This window comes from Gymnodraco acuticeps, unplaced genomic scaffold (assembly GCF_902827175.1).
Source record: "Gymnodraco acuticeps unplaced genomic scaffold, fGymAcu1.1, whole genome shotgun sequence".
NCBI classification, from domain to species: Eukaryota; Metazoa; Chordata; class Actinopteri; order Perciformes; family Bathydraconidae; genus Gymnodraco; species Gymnodraco acuticeps.
Window position 1 is genome coordinate 447,560 of NW_022991180.1, and position 24,187 is coordinate 471,746.

General features: G+C 38.8%; 2 protein-coding genes and 1 non-coding gene across 3 annotated transcripts; all 3 read right to left on the bottom strand.

Moving 5' to 3' along the window:
* Positions 1–395: 395 nt before the first annotated feature.
* On the bottom strand, positions 396–488 carry trnai-uau. The gene is given in 2 exon segments: positions 396–431; positions 451–488. It is a non-coding gene; the product is annotated as a tRNA-Ile (tRNA).
* A 3,621-nt stretch (positions 489–4,109) lies between these two features.
* On the bottom strand, positions 4,110–9,079 carry LOC117560851 (myelin and lymphocyte protein-like). Its single transcript, XM_034237931.1, has 3 exons — positions 8,988–9,079; positions 5,051–5,207; positions 4,110–4,721 (listed from the first exon to the last, which is right to left on the bottom strand). The coding sequence occupies exons 1-3, from the start codon at positions 9,032–9,034 to the stop codon at positions 4,647–4,649; spliced, it is 279 nt and encodes a 92-aa protein (XP_034093822.1). The 5' UTR covers positions 9,035–9,079; the 3' UTR covers positions 4,110–4,646.
* A 1,108-nt stretch (positions 9,080–10,187) lies between these two features.
* On the bottom strand, positions 10,188–23,185 carry LOC117560850 (myelin and lymphocyte protein-like). The gene is made up of 4 exons (XM_034237930.1): positions 23,046–23,185; positions 14,698–14,862; positions 13,572–13,763; positions 10,188–11,240 (listed from the first exon to the last, which is right to left on the bottom strand). Exons 1-4 carry the CDS (start codon positions 23,130–23,132, stop codon positions 11,166–11,168), a joined length of 519 nt encoding a protein of 172 aa, XP_034093821.1. The 5' UTR covers positions 23,133–23,185; the 3' UTR covers positions 10,188–11,165.
* Positions 23,186–24,187: the final 1,002 nt, after the last annotated feature.

Here is a 24,187-nt window from a genome sequence, read left to right on the forward strand (position 1 = left end):
TGCAGCTTGTATCTGTACACTGACGTCCTCTGACAACAGGGAGGCTTTGTTCTTCCATAACAGAAAGAAATGTGATCATCAAAAATGATGCTGCTTAACTCATTTAAAAACATGATTTTCCAGTACAGTTGATGGCTGAAGAAATGCAGTGGTTATCAAGAACAACATTGTTTTTTTCAGGAGTTAAAGCACTCCCACTTGAGTCTTGGAAATGGAAACACAAGGAATCATTGTAATGAGATCGCGGAAGTAGTAATCTAACGATGGAGTTTTCACAGGACTGAATGGCAGGCCGAGGTGTTTTTGTATCACAATATGTAATACATAACACGCACAATGCCAACACTTTGTCAAGCAATAAAGACCAGACTTTACAGTCTAACTAGTCATAGAAGTGCTCCAGGTGAGGCTTGAACTCACAACCTCGGCATTGCTCTGCAGGAACTGTCTTATAAGTACCGCGCGCTAACCGATTGCGCCACTGGAGCTTATCTCTCTTTGAGCCGAGAGAGCTCATGTAATAGTTTGCAGACTTTTTGTGTTTTCTTAAGTTGTTGCTGAAACTGTGATATTATAACACACACACTCCACTCCCTCTCTAATTTCAATCCAAATGTTTAAAGCTTACAAACATTATTTTTTGATCTCTTTAATTTGAAGGTGGTGCCTATGTCATTTATTTCAGAAACACTTTTTGTTATATTCCATGGAATGCTCTTAACATCCCGATAGTAATGAATATATTAAATGCTTTGACAATAAATACATTAAAAAATGTCATCTGTTGAAGCCGTGGCGCTGTAAAAAGCACGACCAATCATCTGAGCCGGCCCGGCTAAAGTAACTGGATGGCCTACCTGCCTGTCAGCCTTCCATCTGTGCACAAACTTATCTCGTGCCCTCATTGGTCATGTGCGCGTTGGTGTGTGTTGGAGGAGGGGCTCTGTAAGGAAGTGGCAGATTTTTTCCGGTTGTATATTTTCAAATTCTAGCGCACTCGAGCTGGTTTCTCCAAAATTACCTACCCCACCTTTAAGTGAAAAACTAACACGCTGCTGATTGGTAATTGCGATTGTATTATGTTTTTTTTCAGAATCAGAAATAGGTTTACTAATATTTTAAGAAAACTATAATAACATTAAAAAATGATGAACAATATAGTAAAATAAAATATAGCAGTATTTACATTAAAATAGAATGGAATTCACAGATTCACAGATATTGTGTGTTTCGCATCCTAGTCATCTCTCACACAATATTTGTCAAAAACAAAGTGAGTTTTAGGTTTTATTATTTACGATGCTTAACTTTCAGTACATAAGTGTAGAGGTACTTCATGAACATTGCAGTCAGCTACATGTGTGTCTTTTAAAGTTGAATCTATAGCCAGGGCCGCCCCTCCCTACAGGCCAATCATGCAGGCATGGGGCCCCGCCTTGCGCAGGGGGCCCCGCCCAGAGGGCCTCAGCTGCTGTGCGCAGTTCTCCGCTCAGTTCTCCGCGCACCCCCGGCGAGAGTGAGAGGTGACAAGGGGAGCACATCTGTAAGCCGATGCAATGAATCGACATCTGACCAATCATGGCTTTGATACGGCCACTAGTGCAGGTGAAGAGATGTCGTTGAAAAGACAGTTTCAGTCCGGCGCAAGCAAGAGGGGAAAAAAACAAAACGTGAAGAAACTAGAGCATCACTCGAAGGTGGGTTATTGTATGAGTCAAATGTACAACTTGCGAATGTTGTATAAGTCAAATTGCCAATTGCCATATTAAAACATCAGCTGCAATTCACGACATGAAGAAGGCAGTCTCTGCAGCATATAGGCTAATGGAGATGCAGTTATTTCCAGCATTATTTATTTACCGTTCATTCAAGTATGTTATGCCTTTTATCTGCTAATGTACAGGAGGAAGAGTGATAATCTGTCTGTCTAGTTGGCTTACATAACAGTTAAAGTTTACAGCTTAAAAAACATGGAGCATTTTCCCCCCTTATATTCATTATTATGTCAATTTGCACATTTCATGGTGATGCTCAGCCTCTCCCCTTAACTCCTAACAGTCATCATCATGTCAACCACAACACAGAGAAATACTGATAGGAATGTGTGTGTAGTTGTTGATACATTGCTGACAGAGGGAACTAGAATACAGATTTAAGAAATATCAGTTTTTGAGCATGTCATAAGCATGTTTTGTCTTGACTATATTACAACTATATTATAATAAAATAATATAGTATTTATATTATTGAATTGATTATGATTATTATTATTATTAGTAGAAGTAGTTTATTTGCATTAATCAATCAATCAATCAATGTTTATTTATATAGCCCAATATCACAAATGTTACATTTGTCTCAGTGGACTTTACAGTTTGTACAAAATATCAGTATGACAATATGACACCCTCTGTCCTTAGACCCTCACATCGTACAAGGAAAAACTTCCAAAGAAAACCCACAGTTTAAAGGGAAAAAATGGGAGAAACCTCAGGGAGAGCAACAGAGGAGGGATCCCTCTCCCAGGACGGACAGACGTGCAATAGATGCCGTGTGTAAATTGAAAAGATAATACATTTGCAACATAGGTAGTCCAAATGTTTGGAAATGCATGTGTGTATAATAGGAAAATGAATCCACGAGGATATCCATCCAGGACCTATGATCCAGGACCACAGCCACGACTCAAGATCCAGGGCTCGCGATCCAGGACAGAGGAGCGCAGGATCATCCATGACTCCGGATCCCGGCGTATATAGACACCAAAAAGAAAGACATTTGGGGAAGCTGGGTTAATCGGAACATGAGAGTACACAGGTATAGACAGAGAGAAGGAAGAAGTAAGATGTCCCCCGACAAACTAAGCCTATATCAGCAAAACTAGGGGCTGAATCTAATCAGCCCTAACTATAAGCTTTATCAAAAAGGAAGGTCTTAAGCGCACTCTTAAAAACGGATAGGGTGTCTGCCGCCCGAACACAAACTGGAAGCTGATTCCACAAATGTGGAGCTTGATAAGAAAAGGCTCTGGCTCCCATTGTACTTTTAGAGACTCTAGGAACAACCAACAACCCTGCATTCTTGGAACGCAATGCCCTAGTAGGACAGTAGGGTATAATGAGTTCTTTGAGGTAAAATGGCGCCTGCCCATTAAGGGCTTTGTAGGCGAGAAGAATTATTTTAAATTCTATCCTGTGTTCTATAGGGAGCCAGTGTAAGGCAGCCAGAACAGGAGTAATGTGGTCCCTTTTCCTAACTCTGGTTAGTACACGAGCTGCAGCATTTTGAATCAGCTGAAGCGACTTGACTGACTTCTTGGTACACCCTGATAATAAAGAGTTCCAATAATCTAGCCTTGAAGTAACAAATGCATGGACTAGTTTCTCTGCATCGTTTTGAGGCAAGATATGCCTGATTTTTGCAATGTTACGTAGATGGAAGTAGGCACAATAATTATATTTTAATCTTTTTGAGGCTAGTATTTGGCAGGAAATGCAGACGTAGTCACCTGTAAACGTATATTGAACGACATACATGCACATTTACCTCACTGTATACAAAAGTAACTGTGTTGATAATAATAATAAACAGGAATTATATTTGCAAAGTAGCCTACTTTGTTTCCAAAAAAATTGTTTTCACTCCTGTCGGTTGGGGGGGGGGCCTCATCTCACAATGTCGCTTGGGGCCCCAAGTTAGCCAGGGGCGGCCCTGTCTATAGCAAACAGTCAGTGTGCGGCGCGATGCAGAGCAATGCTGAGGTTGAGAGATCAACAAATTAGCAGCATATACATCTAAATCTCGTTTTTACATCTTATTTTATTTAATCTTAAAAGTAGAAAAAAGTTTGGGATTAAATCTAAACAAATACACCTCCACCCTGTAGGTAGCCTACTGATGATTGGCAATAGTTCAATTTATAATAATCAGAAGTAGCTCTTAATAAAAAACCAATTGAAAGATCAGTGAGAAGTATTTTAAGACTAACTCTTTATAGATACTGCAGAAGAAGAAATAGATCTATCAGGTTACAAATCACAAAAGCATCCATTAGCAACAAGACGCAACTTTTGGATTTCATAACATATCATGTAATAAAGGTGACAACAAATATTTCAAATGCTTTTATTAAACATGTTTACAGTGGGCAACTGTCCAAAGGCAACACAAATCCACAGCCCAGCACCTCTAAGGACATACTGCATGTTTCTCTAAGAAGAATAAGAAACGTAACACATTGTGTGAAATAATTATCTGTGGTTTGGAAATGATAAATGGTAATAAACATGTAAAAAAAAAGTAAATATATGTCATATTGAAGTGGTGCCTGACAAAATGACAGCACTTTAAATCATTTCATAATTGACACTCATTTAAATAGTTTTCATAGCATTTGCTTCTAATTCTCACATTTTCCTTCATGCTTTCATTTTTAATGTTGTTTCCTTAAACCTAATTACATTTCCCAGAATGGAGCCTGAACCTTACATTTCAATCTGCCCAGGTTGTCAACACACACACAAACACACACACACACACACACACACACACACACACACACACACACACACACACACACACACACACACACACACACACACACAAACAAAGTACTTTTTTGGACACGCATGTCTGTGATTTACTTTTCAGAAGTTTTTCCAACGGATGGAGGAGAGGATGGTGTGGATGAAGTAGAGGAGTGTAGCTATGAAGGCGAACACCTAACACACACACGCACACACACACACACACACACACACACACACACACACACACACACACACACACACACACACACACACACACACACACACACACACAGAGTTAAAACAGAGCATGGGCTAATGTCTACATTTCTGAGGCTAAGTCTCGGATATAAGATGATTTTTTTCATGATGATGTGTTAGTTTACACTTTCTAATTAAATACTTTAAAATGTCTCCTCTTACTCTGAGAGAAAGCTAATTTGTGGATGTAGCGAAATGTTGAACTTTTCCTTTAAAAGCAGCTGTAAATGTTATACAAATAAACATCTTAAATCAGTTCTCACCACAGCAGCGATGTCGATGTGGTAGATTCTTGAGTTGAGTGGTTTTACCAGGAAGGTAATGTACGCCAAGTCCACCCCGGCACTGAGGTAGAAGAAGGCTGCCAGGCCATGGTACACAAAGTCCTGGAGTAAATCAATGAAATCAGCCCCCAAACACCTGCAAACACACAGGGAAGAGCAGGTATTATGGATTTTTTTTAAGATTGATGCTCAACTCCAAGGTCACCTATTATGCAAAATCCACTTGTTCATGTCTGTTATAGGCAAGGCAATTTTATTTATATAGCACCTTTCAACACAAGGCAATTCAAAGTGCTTTACAAAAAATGAAAGACATTAAGAAAATGGCATTGAAAATCAGTCATTAAAAAGAAAAGATAATAAAATAAACATTAAAAGAAAAAATACATGGATAAAAGTTACAGTGCAGTTTAAGATGTGAATAGTTCAATTAAAAGCAGCGGCAAAAAGAAAAGTCTTTAACCTGGATTTAAAAGTAGTCAGAGTTGCAGCGGACCTGCAGGTTTCTGGGAGTTTGTTCCAGATATTTGGAGCATAATAACTAAACGCTGCTTTTCCATGTTTAGTTCTGACTCTGGGGACAGAAAGCTGACCAGTCCCTGAAGACCTGAGAGATCTGGATGGTTCATAATTTAGCAGAAGATCAGAAATGTATTTTGGGCCTAAACCATTCAGTGCTTTATAAACCAGCAGCAGTATTTTGAAATCTATTCTTTGACACACAGGAAGCCAGTGTAAAGACTTCAGAACAGGAGTGATGTGATCCACTTTCTTAGTGTTAGTGAGGACTCGAGCAGCAGTGTTCTGAATCAGCTGCAGCTTTCTAATAGATTTGTTAGTGAGACCTGTGAAGACACCATTACAGTAGTTGAGTCTACTGAAGATAAAAGCATGGACAAGTTTTTCCAAATCCTGCTGTGACATTAGTCTTTTAATCCTAGATATATTCTTTAGGTGATAGTAGGCTGATTTAGTAACTGTTTTAATGTGACTGTTGAAACTCAGGTCAGAGTCCATGACTACACCTAGATTTCTGGCTTTATCTGTTGTTTTGAACATTGCAGACTGAAGCTCAGCGCTAACTTTGATACGTTCCTTGGCTCCAAAAACCATTACCTCAGTTTTATCTTTGTTTAATTGGAGAAAGTTCTGACACATCCAGTCATTGATTTGTTCAATGCACTTACTCAGTGTTTGAATTGGAGCATAGTCTCCTGGTGAAATTGCTACGTAAATGTATGTGTCATCTGCATAGCTATGGTAACTTATTTTGTTGTTTTTCATTATCTGAGCCAGTGGTAGCATGTAGATGTTAAAGAGAAGAGGCCCCAAGATGGAGCCTTGAGGAACCCCACATGTCATAATTGTCAACTCAGATGTGTATTTGCCTATAGAAACAAAGTTTTTTCTGTTCTTTAAGTAGGATTCAAACCAATTTAGAACTGCTTCCGAAAGTTATACATAAACATGTCCCCTCTGTGTAAAGAGACTCTGAAAGTTTCAGGAAAAAAGATTTCCTCTCTTTTTGTCCTGATCCATTTATATAAAAACCTGTCTGAAAATGAGCTGATCAGATTTGTGCCACTTTATGATGTCATAACGATTTGTTGGCTTGTGTAACCATTAGCCAATCAGCAACCAAGGTACCCCCCCCCCCCCACCTTATCACCTGAATCTCCTCCTAGAGCACCATTGTGTTCTTTGTAACCAAATGTCTCTCAGAGGGGCGTGGGGAGGGGCTCCTTATTTTCATCTAAAGTAACAGACAGAGAATCAGCCCTTTTGAAACAGGGCTGAAACAGAGGGGATTATGGGTAATGCTGCAATGATCTGCTTGGTGTTTCGAGCCAAACACTTCAGAGACATGTTCTGTATATATCTGAGACCTATAATATATTGATGAAAAACAGTATAATAGGGGACCTTTAAGATTGATGCTGGTGCAAGAGTCGCCTTAAAGGGGCCCTATGCTTTTTTGTGTTCTCCTTTTCCTGTAGAGTGTATAGGTTTTTATGTAAATGGTCTGCAAAGGCTAACATTTTCCCTCCCTTCAAGTAGGGTATTTCCCCCAAAACGACCTGCAACCTCAACACATATTTTCTTTCAGTCTTATTGGACTAAGCTGTTTGTTTTTGTTCACCTTAAAACTACCTCCACCATCACAGTTTAAAAGTAGATTGGGGGCATAAGGATAAGGCAGTTTAAAATGGATAAGAGTGTTTCTAAACAAGGGTCTGATCATTCTGGTGCAACTTTTCACAGTTTCTGTGTCCTGATAACTGATCTGAGGAGCTCCTTTTGCTGTTTACACATCCTTCATGTCACGGTGTGTGAAGCAGGTAGGACCCAAATGCAGATTAAAGTGAAAGTTCCTTTATTTCAAGGCTAGGTGATAACAGACAGAACAGAACACTCACCGACGAACTAGTCATGACAAAAGACAACCCGACAAAGAGAGACAGAAAACCCAGAACTTAAATACACCCAGGACTAATCACATAAACACGAGACAGGTGAGGAGGGAGGAGAAAACACAGAGGTACCAGGTGAACACAATCGGGTAATCGGGGAGGGAAACAGACAGAAAGCAGACAGGCAGGAAACGGGGGTGAACACTTTACAAAATAAAACAGGAAACCCAAAGATAGAAAAAGACAAGAAAAACACCAACACAGACAGATCCTAACACTTCACCACCCTTATTTAGATTTGGACACTGCTTACCTGTGTTATTTATCAAATATGACTTGAATGCAGGCAATTATTTTTTGTGTCACCAGTGTTTAAAGTCAATAGCTCCTTTTTTAAAGCTGCACAGTTACAACTTTGGATTCTGTGGTATCTTATCAGCAGGATTAGAAGCCACATCTCTCTAAATGTTGAGTAAACAAACACTTCTCTTTACTTTGTACAGGTCTCTGAGCTTATGATCGGTGGTGTTTAAATGCCAAGTTATTGTAGATAAAGTGTCGACCACATCCTTACAGTGGAAACTCTCTGGAATCCAAAGTGTGACTTGAAATGGCACCTCATCACAACCCTGCCCTTGATAAAGAAAAGCTCAAATAAACAACCTAGAATACATTCAGGTGTAAATAAACCTGAACAGCTTCCTCTGGCAGATTCCAGCGGTCATATGAGCAGTTTCTATCTTTTGTCTTCTTCGAGAGAGAGAGAGAAGAAGAGTTGACACATTGTATTGGCACAAATACAATATGAGAGAAACGTGAGATTTGAAGGCGTTCCGCCCATATAAGGAATGTCTTTCAATGTCTTTCAATTTCACTCAAACACACACTTCTATTCAAAGAATTTGAATTCTCAATGATGCATGATATGTTATGGCAGCCACTAATTAAGGCAAATTGTGGTATTTCTAAGATGCTATCAAATCATTTAGGTCATTACTATTTACTAAGGGTATTTTCTAGTAACGGTAGAATGTGGTGCTAATTTGTACTTCAACTTTAAAACATTTCAGAGGAAAATGTTATACTTTTACTGCACTAAATGTATTTCAAACTTTCTTTTTACATAAATACATGTGTATGTATTATATACTGTATATTTAATTTAATTTACTTTAATTTACTTTCCAAAATGAGCTCCATATTGACGTATTACTAAATACAAATATTTAAATCTCATATGTATTTTCTGATGATAAACACAGGGAAATGTAATAAATTCATAAGAGGTATTCTGCACAATTAATACTTTTACTTTTGATACTTGAGTTCATTTAGCTGATAATACTTCTGTACTTTTACTTAAGTAACATTTGAACCGAGGACTTTTATTCGTAATTGAGTATATTTAGACTGTGGTATTAGTGCTTCTACTTAAGTAGAGGTGTGTTGCAATATTAATTGTAATAAGAACACTTTGTTCAGATACATTTAGTTAAATCAATTACCAAAAAGGGATCCTGACAGGAAGAATCCCCTCTGATTTGAAGGTCATTTCCTCTGTCCCTCTGTCCACTCACCAGTTCTGGCAGGTAGAAGATATCGGGGGCCGTGGTGCAGACCCCCAGTCCGCTGGGCAGGCTGCTCATCGGCTGAGCCGTGGTCGCAGCCATCTCTTCCTGATGCTTCTCCACGAACACACACACACACTCCTCTCTGAGCTAACGGAGCAGCAGCAGGTGTTACTGACCCTGAGGAGAAATCCAAGTGAGCGGTCAAACCTGTTCTGCCCAACTCACTGCTCCTCACACACACACTGCTCCTCACACACACTGCAGACACACCCCTCTTCTTCTCACAGCACTCAGGGATCTCTTGTGTTTGATGTGAGCTGCTGAACTGTGAAGGGGGGGTTAAAATTACCAGGGGAGATGTGTGTGTCCTGGGGGCTTCTGGGATATATCTGAAGAAGTTTTAGGTTGAAGTCAGTTTATGACTTTTATTATGTGTTAGCTGTTAGCAAATATGCATGTTAGGTAGACCTATAATTCTGAAAAAAGCCTAACTAACAAATGAAAGGGCTTACAGAAAGGTGTATTTACTACTTGTACTTCTACTTTGAAGGCAGCTTTGGGCACACGGTGGTCGGGGTTTTTATTGGTGCCTCAGCATCGGAAGTTTAATTTTTTAGTTAATTTTCCATTTAATTTATTTATTATGTTTTCATGACATCCGCTCTGCGCTGGCTCTACTTTGTGATTTGCAACTGCATTAACTCAAACCAAATTCCCACTTTTTGGATTGGATAGATTTCAGTAATATTTTATAATATAGGAACCCATCAGAGGCTGTAAAGTATTTCCTGAAGACAAAAACATAAATATTATTAAGCTGTCAAACTAAAGAATATATACAGAAAGTAGTAAGCCTGCAAGAGTAACATTTGGAGTGTATATATACATCTAACATTCAAAATTAGAAGCCCTCAGAGATTATTTACGTTGGCACAAAAATGTGATAAAATTGAGGCTGAAACATGTTGTGATCACTTGCTATTTTTCCTCAATGTTGTACAAATAGAAATGGCTGGCTAATTTGACGTTCAAGCGATGTTTCATGGTGCAGAAAGGTAATGGTTCCCATAGTATTTAATGACAATGTGTTTCCTTATAATGGAAAAGTGAAAAGGAAAAACAGGGAAGCCAGGATTAATGTTCAATCAATTTATTTTTCAAAGATTTCACATAGAAAGACACCTGTAAAGTGAAATTATTTTCATTCAAATTCAAATGATAAATCATGTGGAAACATCCAAACATACTGTATATCTAAACAGAAAGAAAAGAAAGAACTTGTATCCAAATGTAATTTAAAAAAGGGGGTTAAGGAGGAAAGTTGATCCGTTATACATTAATCTTTTGCTCATTGTAAACATGGAGAAAACAAGCAGGAAATCAAGTTTTAAATATTCAAGGTTTCAGGTTTTTATCAGTACAAGCCTCTGAGGAGATCTAAGCATTTTAAATGTGCTAAGATCTGCTATTAAATGTGGATGAAATGTTTTAATGACAGTTTGGTTTGTAGAAATGTTTACTGCCTGACGATTGTGAAAAGTCAAATACTTTGACTTGCACCATAAGTTCGGGAGTCATTGGTCATTTACCTGTACAGCAAAACCACTTAAAGCCAACGACACTTTATTCAAATTTTGCAGAGCGATGAATAGAAATATGTTCTGAACTTGAAAAATATCATAATGTATATCCTGCTCCTGGAAATGTTATTACATCTGTGGTTGAATTAGTTATTGACACACATTTACTTTATAGGCCTACTACTGTTTTTTTCTAATTATTATATATATCTTTTTGTTTTGCAAACATAATTTAGATTTTTCAGTCTTCTTTACCTTCTGATGCAACTGCTGCCATACTGATTATAGAATTGTGGGGTAATTATATATTTGTAATAATAATTTTTGGGAAGACCTTGATAATGAGACCAATCAACAAATAACATTTTGCAATATTCTGGTTGTTTACCTTTCACTCCTTCATTTGATATTTGGCATTTAGTTTTTTCTTTTAAAGTAACTCTTGTTGACCTTGAAATTAAGAGACACAACAACAACAAAAAAATCATTCTGTTTTTCCTCCAATGACAGGTCAGCTGGGTAGTTGGTTTCTTTAAGACCTCTTCCATCGAATGGCAGAGAAAATGGTATGGATGAAGTAGAAAAGAGTGGCCAAAAAGGACATCACCTGGAAACACACACACACACACACACACAACACACACACACACACACACACACACACACACACACAACACACACACACACACACACACACACACACACACACACACACACACACACACACACACACACACACACACACACACACACACACACACACACACACACACACACACACACACACACACACACACACACACACACACACACACACACACACACACACACACACACACATATGGGCTCAGAACAGTCTCATAATACACACATGCACACAGAAGGATTCAAACTTGTATTTCCGGATCCATACTTGTGTTTTTCAATGCACACACAAATGTATTCCGTTTCATATACATGTAAATAAAATCCAAATACAGAACAAAGTTTTACAGATGTATTTTTGATCCTCACTTATTAGTTTCCCGTTTAAATCTCCTGAACCTGCAAACACAAACAGCTTTCTGTGCACGGATCGCTTTGCATTCGTGTGTGGGTTTTTTGAGACTCCCCTGACGCTCAGCCGATTCGTACTTGTAATTTTTTCTATCTATAGCCAATCAGATGTCTCCTTCATTCTAAGCCAATCACATGAGCGCGCCCCCACGAGGGTAAGATTACTTCATATACGCATTTTGCGCAGTCCGGTCAGCTTGCTAAACAGAGGGCGGAGCATCAGGTGATCATGCAGAGCAGCGTGTCTCCATCAGACTCAGCAGCTGATCTGATCTCTCTCTCGCGTCCGGTTATACTTCACTCGCGTTTATGTCCATATCGATCAGATCCAGCTCTCCTGATCGGCCTTTATAGAGAGCACCGATCAAACTATATCGGCCGGTAACGACCGGCGGGGCTCCCGCCGTTAACAGGTCACTGTCTAGCACTGGCTTCGTAGTGCACTGATCGATTAGGCTAAGCTAACCTGTAGCTGCTCCCTCCACACTCACAACAACTTCATACAGACATAAATAAAGCAGCTGTATTCGCCATACAGGAAACACACATTTAAAACGGTTTTGCCTGCCGTTTTTGTGTACACAAGCATTCATCAATGGTTCGGAAAGTGGCGCTGTACCTTAATAATATAAAGGCTTGTATTTGCGTGCATTTCCTGTTCGAAAAGTGTCAATGTACTGAGAGTGGTGGTGTCCTGACACATTAGCGCCTGCAGGCAGGCTCCATGGAGCTGTCAGCTCCGGACAGCGCAAAATGCGTACATGAAGCGCTACGTCATGAACGCAAGAAATCTACCCTCGTGGGGGCGCGCTCATGTGATTGGCTTAGAATTGAGGAGACATCTGATTGGCTATAGATAGAAATAATTACAAGTACGAATCGGCTGACCGTCAGGGGAGTCTCAAAAAACCCACACACGAATGCAAAGCGATCCGTGCACAGAAAGCTGTTTGTGTTTGCAGGTTCAGAGGTTTTAAACGGAAAACAAATATGTGAGGATCAAAAATACACATGTAAAACTTTTTTCTGTATTTGGATTTTATTTACATGTATATGAAACGGAATACATTTGTGTGTGCATTGAAAAACACAAGTGTGGATCCGGAAATACAAGTGTGAATCCTTTTGCAGATCATGAAATACAAGTGTGAATCCTTCTGTGCGCATGTGTGTATTATGAGACTGTTCTGAGCCCATACACACACACACACACAGAGAAACAAGTCAAATTAACTTATCACCTGAATCTCCTCCTAAAGCACTGTTGAGCAGCTCATTTGCATTTAAAGCTATAATAGGGGACCTTTAAACAAGATATACTAAGATGCATTTTGATTTGAAGTGGACCTATTGTGCTCATTTTCAGGCTCATATTGTATGTTTTTATTCTAGTGCAGATGTAAAATGAATTTTGGAGCTATATGGATAAAAAGGTTATATATAAAGATGCATGTAGATTATTTCCCAATTGATTAAAAGATTAAACAATTAAAAAAAGAGCTTCACAGAAAAGCTGAAACATACAGAATACATCGTATATGATACTGAAAATCCTAGCTTAAATCTGTAGGGACACTGGAATAAAGCATTTACATAACTAACATATGAAGTTACTTTGTAAAAACTAATATTATCACAAACTTCATCACTTAAAAAAAGAAAAAAAGTTTTTGCTCTCAACAAAGTAAAGTAAAGTTGGAATCATCACAAAAGGTTGATAACATGTTATGATCCCCAGAGTTGTGTCTCTATTAAGTTGCAGTTATCAGAATGGTGTAGTATATGTAAGAAGTGTGTGTGTGTGTGTGTGTGTGTGTGTGTGTGTGTGTGTGTGTGTGTGTGTACATGCGTGCTTGTATGTGTTTCTGATTGTTTGACATACCACTGCAGCAATGTGCAGCTTGTGCAGCTTGTAGATCTTGGAAGTGTCAAGGGGCAAATCTGAGTCCAACCCCGACACAGGCGCTAATGCTGCTAATGCTGCTAAAACCTGGCCCTCCAGGACCGTGATGAAGGCCAGCGGCACCGACGCACTGAGGTAGAACACCGTCGCAACAAAATGATAACCCACATCCTGAAAAGAAACAAAAAAAAGTTGGGCGACATGTTGATGAAGGTATGAAGTTAACCCTTTAACAGCCAGCACCACCATTTGGCTGTGCACATTTTGTGGCTTGATATCTCGTTGAAAAATAAAAAAGTTTAAGTCCATCTGATTTAGCCATCTCTACCATTTGGTTGACATGTTGTGCACAAAAACACTTCTAGATGCAAACAAATTTCCAACGTTTCTTTCTTGGTCTGGCAATTAAAGGGTTTTAAAGCATAAGAGGACATTTCCAATAGTCTGAATGCTGTGCTCCAACTTTGTGGCAGTAGTTTGATTGTTTTTTGCAGTTAAAACACCTGCACTTTTGGCCATCTATGTACTGCCTATAGAGCGGTGGGATGACGTATTTTGTAGGCAGACCTGGAAGTAAGCGTTGAATTGGCTCCCTCGACAAAAAGCAATGGGATTTTTTCATTGGATTTCAGAATATTGGATCAAATAAGCTCTTTGGCAAACATATGTTTATGATGTTTGCATGTTTTGTTCAGCAGGATAATCTTCACATATTAACACCCCTTTGTGATTTGGCATACATGCAATTGCCAGAAGTAAAAGACTAACGTAAGGCTATGAAGGAACTACATCCTGGTCTATTGGCTACTCATCACCACCAAAGATGGACTTGTGTTTGCCCTGATGATGTTGTATTAGTTGCTTGTTTGCAACCGCCATTAAAATTACACATAGAAGCTTCGGAAACTTAGGAGTTTACTTAGTGACATGATTTATGTTGTGTAAGAAAAAGTTAAAATCTCTTCAGCTGGTCAGATCTTATCTAAGGCATCCAACCACAAACACAAAATAAAGTTGCCTTTAGGACAAAGTAAAATGCTAATTAATTTATTATCAGACTCATGTATTTGAATTAGCCAATCAGCTGGTGATGGGCTTGACTAACCATGGTGGGCCAGCTGCGGCTCCGATTGGCTCCACAGAGGAAGATGAAGAACCAGAGTGTCGTCATCACGAAGCAGAAGACGGACACGAACATCACCCAGCCCATCGGGTTTTCATGTTCAATCCCAGTCGATGCCACCAGGATCCAAACCAGACCTCCGAAAACCTGCAGGGGAGAGGTTTAAGTTCATTTTACAGCTTGTTTCTTACATGACAGTAATACAACATATTTTCAAATTACAATGTTGCATCTTAAAAACTGCCTTAATTTATTTTTGCATTTGGTTTCTAATTCTCAGTTTTCTCCATTACATAGATTTCATTTGCTAAATTATTCCATGGTCAGGTATAGAACAATATAATTACGTTCAGTACTGTGGATAATCCCCACAGGAGTAATTTGGAGTGAAGTGTCTTGCCAGGGACACAACGACATGCTGACTGCAGTGGGACTTGAACTTGCTACCCCCTAATTTGAAGTCCGGTACACTACCCACTGAGCCAGTCTCCTTAACAATGTATCCATTATTTTATTTATAATACTATTATTAATATTGTTTTAGTATTTATTTTCGTACTTGTCATCTGTTATGTAGTTAATCTATGTACCTAGATGTGTTTATTTTGTATGCTTTGTGAATATTTTCTTAAAATGCAAATACAAATTTAAATAATAGAAAAATAAATATTGTTGTGCCACTTGGGGGCAGCAAAAACACCCTGTTAACAGAACATTTACATATCATAAGCTATGAAGTTGGTAAAGCAAACTTTGTTATACTTCTATGCGTTATGTAAAAATATATTTAACTTTTGGAGTCGTGTCTCTGGCCTTCTGATGAATACAGGTGAATATTCACTATCTTTTGGCTCTGTTTTTGGTCCCCATCAACACATGAGGGGAAATATTTCTAGTTGCTAAATGCTTCACTTTATTCACCTGCTAGTCTTTTGAGTCTGTCTGTCAGTGAAAAAGATCCAAAACAGTATGTTGTGTGGGCTTGAGCGCGAAACAAATATCTGAACCCACTTTAAAGCTCTCGATTTAGGTGGACATTTTCTGTCTGTTTATCACTAAAAGTACTGTTTCTACTTTAAAAATGTATTATGTATTGCTTATAATCAGTGTTGTGCTAGTTACTGAAAACCAGTAACTAGTTACCATTACTAGTTACTTCATTTCAAAAGTAACTCAGTTACTTTACTAGTTACTTACACAGAAAAGTAATGCGTTACTGTGAAAAGTAACGTTGGGGTTACTTGAAAAAAGGGCTCCCATTAATGCCCTTATAGCCTTAATTTCAGTACTGTTATTGCATTGGAGAATAATACAATCTGTTGATCAACTTGACATGCATTATATGCAATCTGGATTGCATCGATATTAGCTGGCTTTCCATTTTTGTATATTCTTTCTCCAGGTAGTTGGAAAAAGTTTTCCGTCCCATATGCCGTGTGCCGCCCGGACATGCTATCATGCTAACTAGCTCCCTGAAAGCGGGTGACTCCACTGTAGCAATAGCCTGCATGTGTTCTACAACATACCGTGCAATGGCTTTATCGACTTTTCCCTGGCTAGCAGTCCCTTGGTTAAAATCCAGCCGCTGTTGCTTAGGTGGAGGTGGAGTGGCGTTGGCTGAGTCTCTGTGGTCTTAGCTACTAGCTTCGTCCCAGCATGTTGTTTTTGCAGATGTTTTAAGAGATTTTAATTACTGTTTTGGGCAGTAGATAGGATCTTTGACCCGCCAAGACACAACTTACATTTAACTTAAACGTTCTTTTCTTTGTGCTCGACAAAAGTGAAATAGTGAGAATATCTCCAGGTGGAGAAACTAGACTTGAGCTCCGCCGCCGCCATGATAGTCTTGTTAGTAAACAACACAAACACGCCCACAGCCCGTCTCCGCATGTGACACAGGAAGTATCTAAGTACATTTACTCAAGTACTATACTTAAGTACAGTTCTCATCTCTGTTCGCCTGGCTGTTGACTATATAAAAAAAACTAACGGAGTAACGCACCATGTAGTAACGGTAACTGAGTTACTGAATTTAAAAAGTAATGCGTTAGAGCAGTGGTTCCCAAACTTTTTGTGCTCAAGGCACACCAAAGGACAAGTAAAAATCTCAAGGCACACCTATTGTGCAAAAATAGCCCTTATAACCCGTGTTATCACTCATATCATGTAAAATATCTGTAAATGTGCATAATTATTTACTAATGCCAAATAAAATGTGACAAAGACAACTATATTACTCGTGAAATATTTATTAACGAAATATTTCAGAAATTAATTTGAAACGTTATCAAATTAGGCTTCATCAAAGCAGCAACACACTCATTTAAACCAGACAGGTCACAACATTAAAAATGAGGCAAAGGAAACTCAGCAGAAATTCAGCACAGAGAACTGTCAATGCAAGGAAGCTGCATTGTCCGTGGTCCTGAACTACGAATTATAAATGTATTACTTTAAAAAAAGTAATATATTACACTACTTCGTTACTATCTACATAAAGTAACTCGTTACTTTACTCGCCGAGCACGTACGAACTGCGCATGCGTGAGTGGCAATAACTTTCCTTACCAGCAGGCGGCGGTAGTGTGTATTTGTCATTCAAAACAGGCAACAACCGGAAGACAGAGAAGAAGAACAGACTGCGTGATATAAACAAACAACAAATAGCTGTGCGGTAGCTTCACCTTAGCATGTGTTCTTTGCAGGTGTGTGTTGAGGTTTGACCACGTGGTGTTTACAGCAGTGGATAACAGCTTCTGGCCTGGACACAGTTTGCACCTCACCGTCACATTCCTGTCTATTCTTCGGACAAACTCAAAGTAATGGAGGTACCTCCACCCCTCGAGAGTTATCGCTGACTCAGCCATGTTTATGCAGCACTGCACGTGGAGATGTGGACGCGCAAGTCGCGCAGATTACGTACATATAAACCTACAAAGTACTGATATAGTAAATTAAAAAATAATTATTTTTGTGTAGTTGTATATTGCAATAATAACGTATGGTTGTCACAAAATCCCACGGCACACCCGGACTTGCCTCACGGCACACCAGTGTGCCGCGGCACACCGTTTGGGAACCACTGCGTTAGAGTACTAGTTACTACCCAAAATAACGGCGTTACTTTGTAACGCGTTAGTCCCAACACTGCTTATAATACAGCTTGACCCTATGTGATTGCCCGACACACACACACACACAAAAATAGACACACTATTTCTGCAGTCTGTCTGACAAACAGTAAGCTCAAAAGAGTGTTTTGGCATCACAGTCATGAAACTAATTTGTTTCATGAAAAGAGGCACTTCCCTGTACACACTGTATACAGGGAAAACCTGTTTCTGTTCATGTCCTTTAATATGGTGGCCAACAGGTGCAAATGCCTCACAACGGCCCAAACTATTTCCATTAGGGGAAACATGCTGCAGTTTCAGAAACGATGCAAATGTTATTGTCCCCGACCATCAACCACTACAGTCACAGCTGTGTGCTTCACTTTTTAATGTCCCCATTTCCGATGTGTTTTGAGATTCATTCAGCATTTTTCATTTTAAGCATTTCGTTTATGCAGCGCTTTTAGTAAACACTGGGCATGTTTCAGTAAGTTGTTGATTGTTACTCATAATGGAAGTGTTTTGGGCCGATGAGGCGTGTTGGCCATCGTACTTTATCTATTATTTTTTAACAAAGTTCAATCAATCAATCAATCAATCAATGTTTATTTATATAGCCCAATATCACAAATGTTACATTTGTCTCAGTGGACTTTACAGTTTGTACAAAATATCAGTATGACAATACGACACCCTCTGTCCTTAGACCCTCACATCGTACAAGGAAAAACTTCCGAAGAAAACCCACAGTTTAAAGGGAAAAATGGGAGAAACCTCAAAGTTAACAAAATAGATGCCAAACCAATTGTTTAAAGCAAAGGTGAAATACAGGTCTCTATTAGCAAGCATAGAAATGCACAACATTATAATTAATTTAGCAATTCAACAACTGACTTAACTGTTAAAGGTGTGTTAACAGGATTAAACTGTCAGCACCAGTTCATTTGGTGTCGTGACATTTACAATCATTCAGTCTAAAGCACTGGAGCATAGCTTATTTAACCATTCAACTGTAACTCAACTCATAAAGTAAAGTAAAAGGTGAAATAAAAGTTGGAGAAGAGATTCGGCTGTGTGAAGTGTAAACCCGATAAGATTTAGAAAAGACTAATGATGACCACATGTAAAGAGTGTGCCGAGCCCTGAGTCAACAGCAGGTGGAGCAAATATTTATCTACAATAATGCATTCATTTATGACAACAGACTCTGAATTACACCTCAGATGCTGCCTCTAACCTCTAAGTCACAAAGACATGTTTTCCTTTCCGTACTGAAACTGTATGCTGCTTGCACTGACTGATTTCTTCTAAACGAGATAAATAAATAAACCCTGCATTGAAGCAACCTTTTTTTGTCTTAACGGTTGAACTATCTTGTCAGTCACGTGACGCCACTGGGCCCAACAAGACTTTTTTTCCCATTGACTTACATTGGGAAAGAGACGTCTGTTAATCACTCTATCAATAGTTAAACAAGGTAACTCCACAGTATGAATACTTGAACAGCCCTTATTTAAATAAATAGGTCCTAAAGCAGGGGTGTCAAACTCAAGGCCCGGGGGCCAAATCCGGCCCGCGACTTCATTTAATATGGCCCCACAAGAGCTTGCAAAGAATATAATATTTTTATTATACGGTTACATGCCGATTTACAAAAGCACGTTGCCCATAAACTACATATCCCACAATGCATCTCAAATTTGACTTTTTTCTCAGAATTTGACTTTTTTTCTCAGAATTTGACTTTTTTTTTCTTCAAAATATTCTTTTTTTAAAAAATCATTTTGTGACATTCTTAGTGAAGAGACTTGCAATGATTTGTCCTAGACTTCTGCTTTCAGACGTATAGTTAATTATGAAGTTATTACCCTATCCGATAATAATCCAATGCAGAGGCAATAATGTAATATAATACATTATTTTATATATATTAAATATTTATATATGTATTTTTATATATAGTCTTAAAGTTACAACCGGCCCTTTGAGTGCAACCATAATGCTAATGTGGCCCGTGAAGAAATTGAGTTTGACACCCCTGTCCTAAAGGGTTTTAAATGATTCTCCATGTATTTGACTGAGCTGAGACAAGGCGAGGTGGAGCTGCTGGGAGGCGGGTTTAAGTAAATGCAGGTGCTTAATGCAGAAGATTATTGTTCTCAAGAGTCAGGCCAGCTTTTACTGAGCAACTTTCATAAAAATGAACAGGGCCCCACCTTAAGCACTTTATACAGTTTATCTTACAGTCATTCATCCATTTCAAGGATGAATCCAAGCAGTTTAAAATACTTTTTTAGAGCCTTTGTGCTTCCAAGTTGTGAGCATTTTAGAGTCAAGTAGATGTTCAGTGGAGTATCTCTTTAAAGGTCAGCTATTATGCAAAATCCACTTTTTCATGACTTTTATACATAAACACGTGTGACGTGTGTCACTTCATGATGTCATAATGATTATTTGGCTTGTTACTTCCAAAATATAATACATGCGCACGCAAGCACATACACACACACACACACACACACACACACACACACACACACACACACACACTCAACACACACAGCAGCAGCAGCCCTCTACTTGCTACAAACTTAAATATGAAAAGGTTCAACTACGCACACACACATCATCTCGGCTCGCGCAGCATGCTCAGGCATAGATTGCGCAATAATGATGAGCCCGAAGGGTAAACACCAGGTTTACTAATCTACCCGCAATTTTTCTCTGGTGTCGGAATGTCTCGCGATGTTTGTGAATTCTTTAAAAAAAAAAATCGGGTTGAAATGTGTGTAACTGTACTGAGAATTGTAACGGGTAGTATGCCTATATTACAGAAATGTCATTGGTAATGCATTACATTACTTCGTTACAGCAAAAAGTAATACATTACTCCGTTACCCAACACTGATCACCAACCAATGTAACCCCCCCCCCCCTTATCACCTGTCGAGGGGCGTGGGGAGTGGCTCTTTATTTTCATCTAAAGCAGTGGTGTCAAACTCAAGGCCCGGGGGCAAAATCCGGCCCGTGACTTCATGTTATGTGGCCACAAGAGCTTGCAAAGAATATAATATGTTTATTATAAGGTTACATGGCGATTTACAGAAGCACGTTGCCCATAAACTAAATGTGATGCCTCTCAAATTTGCCATTTCTTTTCAAAATGTCATTTCATTTTTTTGATTTTGACTTTTTTTCCAGAATTTCGCTTTTCTTTTTAAATCATTTTGTGACATTCTCACTGAAGAGACTTATTAAGTTATTACCCTATCCAATAATAATCCAATGCAGAGGCAATAATGTAATATAATACATTATTTTATATATATTACATTTTTATATATGTATTTTTGTATAGTCTTGTATATAAAACTGGCCCTTTGAGTGCAACCATGATGCTAATGTGGCCCGAGATGCAATTGAGTTTGACACCCCTGATCTAAAGTAACAGACAGAGAATCAGCACTTTTGAAACAGGGCTGAAATAGAGGGGATTATGGGATGCTACAATAATCTGTTTGGTATTTCAGCCAAACACTTCAGAGACATGTGTTGTGAGACCTATAATAAAGTAATGAAAAACAGTATAAATCGGTGGAACTTAACCTGCAGTAGCCCATATGACCTTACCTCAGATTCAAGGTTTATTTAAAACTACTGCAAACTGCACATACATGTACAGTATTGTCTATGTTCCCAGTGTTACACATTAATATACTCATGTACACAACATTTCAAATAATAAAAAATGTCTTGTGCTTGCTGAAGGCATAGGGTTCAGAGTGTGGATGCCTCATATTTCGTCAATATCCTCTGGCTGGTTTTCTTAGCTTGAAATTGCTCCATCTGTTTCCTTTCTGTGAAAATGAAACAGACAGCTTCTTCAAACGCCCTCTGTCAGGTTTCCTTCCCGCCCTTTTTATATCCGAGATGGGTTACTTTACCGCGCCAACCCCAAACATTACCAGTACCTTTCCATACCTGAGCTGCAGGTTATTTCATGAAAAGGTGCACTGGACAGCAGCCAGAAAAAAAGACCCGAGACAGCAAGTTAACCATGTGAGTGGATGGTTGGTTTAGATTTACACCTCCCTCTGCAATTAAAGATGGTTTTCCACCTCCTCACACAGATGTAATCTTCAGTTCCCTGAACAGAAACTGCAAGGGGTCTATAACAGAGTCAGATGAGTTATATTCCTTTAATAAAACATTTACTTTTGACTCATGTTAATCCACAATCACAATTAATTAATCACACCTTATGAGACATTTAGGGAATGGCAGGTTTTAAGAGTTTCTAAACAACTTCATGTCACTTCTTGACTTTTGAATGCAAAGCAGAAGCATGAAAAGCCCAACCCAAACTATTTTGAGCTGTTTGTAAGCCACGACTAACTGAACTTCTTGATTAGTGGATGACTAATATTTCATGATCATTGCAACACTTTATAGACATATGGTGCCATTCCAAACGGCTGTGAAAAGCTGGAATAAAAGCAGTATTCAGTATTTATCAAATGTTAAAAGATCTTGACAGGAAGGAATTAAAGAAAGATACGTTTAAAAAGAGGTTATAGCATCAGCTTTGGAAGTGTAACTTTTTATAACCTTTAATGGTTTGGATTTTCAACATTTTGTTGTTGTATTGTTCCTGCAGAATAAACACGATCCTCTTTAAAAGTCAGGACGATGCTTTGTTGTGACGTGCAGTGTTTGATGTTTTGAGCTGAATTTTTATAATGTAACTGTTCAGACCCAGATATAGAGCATTGTTAAAAAAAATCCAGATATTGTTGCATCGTCACGAGGCTAACAGACAAGAATATTATATAGTATTCATCATCCATATATATTATAGTCTGCGATTAAGTTACATTGAGTTACTTGACCTATGGTATATACATTTATTAGTCGCATAAAAGTATATCATATCCATAAAAATATAACACTTTTGAAGAGAAGATACCTTTGCTTTTTATGTTTTAACAGTCTTTTGCTGATAATAGTTTTGTACTATTACTTAAGTAACATTTTGAATACAGTCATTTTACTGACATATTATTTTGTCACTGTTACTTTTACCCAATTAAAGAAACGGAGTAATTCATCCACCCCTGTAACTTAGTCTACCACACAGATGGGTAAATAGAAAGTCTAAGGTAAAAGAGGCCATCAAAAACGATATATCCTTCTGCAATGATCAAATAGGAAACTCACAAACTCAGGGATGAAGAACAGGTCGGGGATGGATGTAAAGACCCTGCCGCCTGTAGGCAGAACATCGCCCATGGTAGTGGAAGCCATAGTCCCAAACAGTGTGAGTGTGTGTGTGAGTTCCTGTAGAATGATATGTGAAACCTATTTATTTCTGCCTTTTTAAGGCCATCATCCCCCCCCCACCCCCACTCCCATGTTTCCTGCCATACTGACATCTACGTCTCCTCCCCACTCCACGTTCCTCAGATAGAAACTTACAGTCTGACAGGTGCTTTTTGTTTGGCTTTGTTTGTGCAGCAGGAAGGTGTTGTGTGTGTGTGTGTGTGTGTGTGTGTGTGTGTGTGTGTGTGTGTGTGTGTGTGTGTGTGTGTGTGTGTGTGTGTGTGTGTGTGTGTGTGTGTGTGTGTGTGTGTGTGTGTGTGTGTGTGTGTGTGTGTGTGTGTGTGTGTGTGTGTGTGTGTGTGTGTGGGTGGGTGTGGGTGGGTGGGTATGGGTATGTGTGGTTCTAATTGGAGATTTCAACGGTTTAACTAGTTAAATCAACTCGCCTCGAAATCACCCTGTTGCTGCTGCAGGAAGAGGGTGTGGGTAACCTCTGGAAGGAGAAGATAATCTGAAGCAGACCACGGCGCGACCCATTGGGGGTTTTATGACCACAGCACAAAGAGGAACATCTAATTGCAGCAGTCAGTTTATAATTTTGCCAGTACTGTTGAGCATTTTCAAAATGTATTTTCATGCCTCTGTGCAAGGCTTAGTCTTTCTATCAGTATAGCCACTGGTGTAAAGTAACTAAGTTCATAAACTTAACAAGTACTATACTTGGGCACAATTTTGAGATACTGGTACTTTATTTGAGTATCTAAAATGTTTTGCTGCTTTATTTTTCTACTCCACTACAGTTCAGTGGTACATGGTGTATTTATACTCCACTACATGTATATAATACCTTTTAGTTACTTTCAGATGTGGATGAATGATGTGAAATCTAATCAAGTGTTTAATCAGACTTTAGTTCCACCTGGAGTGAATCCACCAGCTACCCTGCAGTATACAAAGTCATTCAAACTAGCTGCACCTTTACCAGCTTTGAGAACACTTTCATGATCAATCATTATAAAACATATCATATATAGTATTCT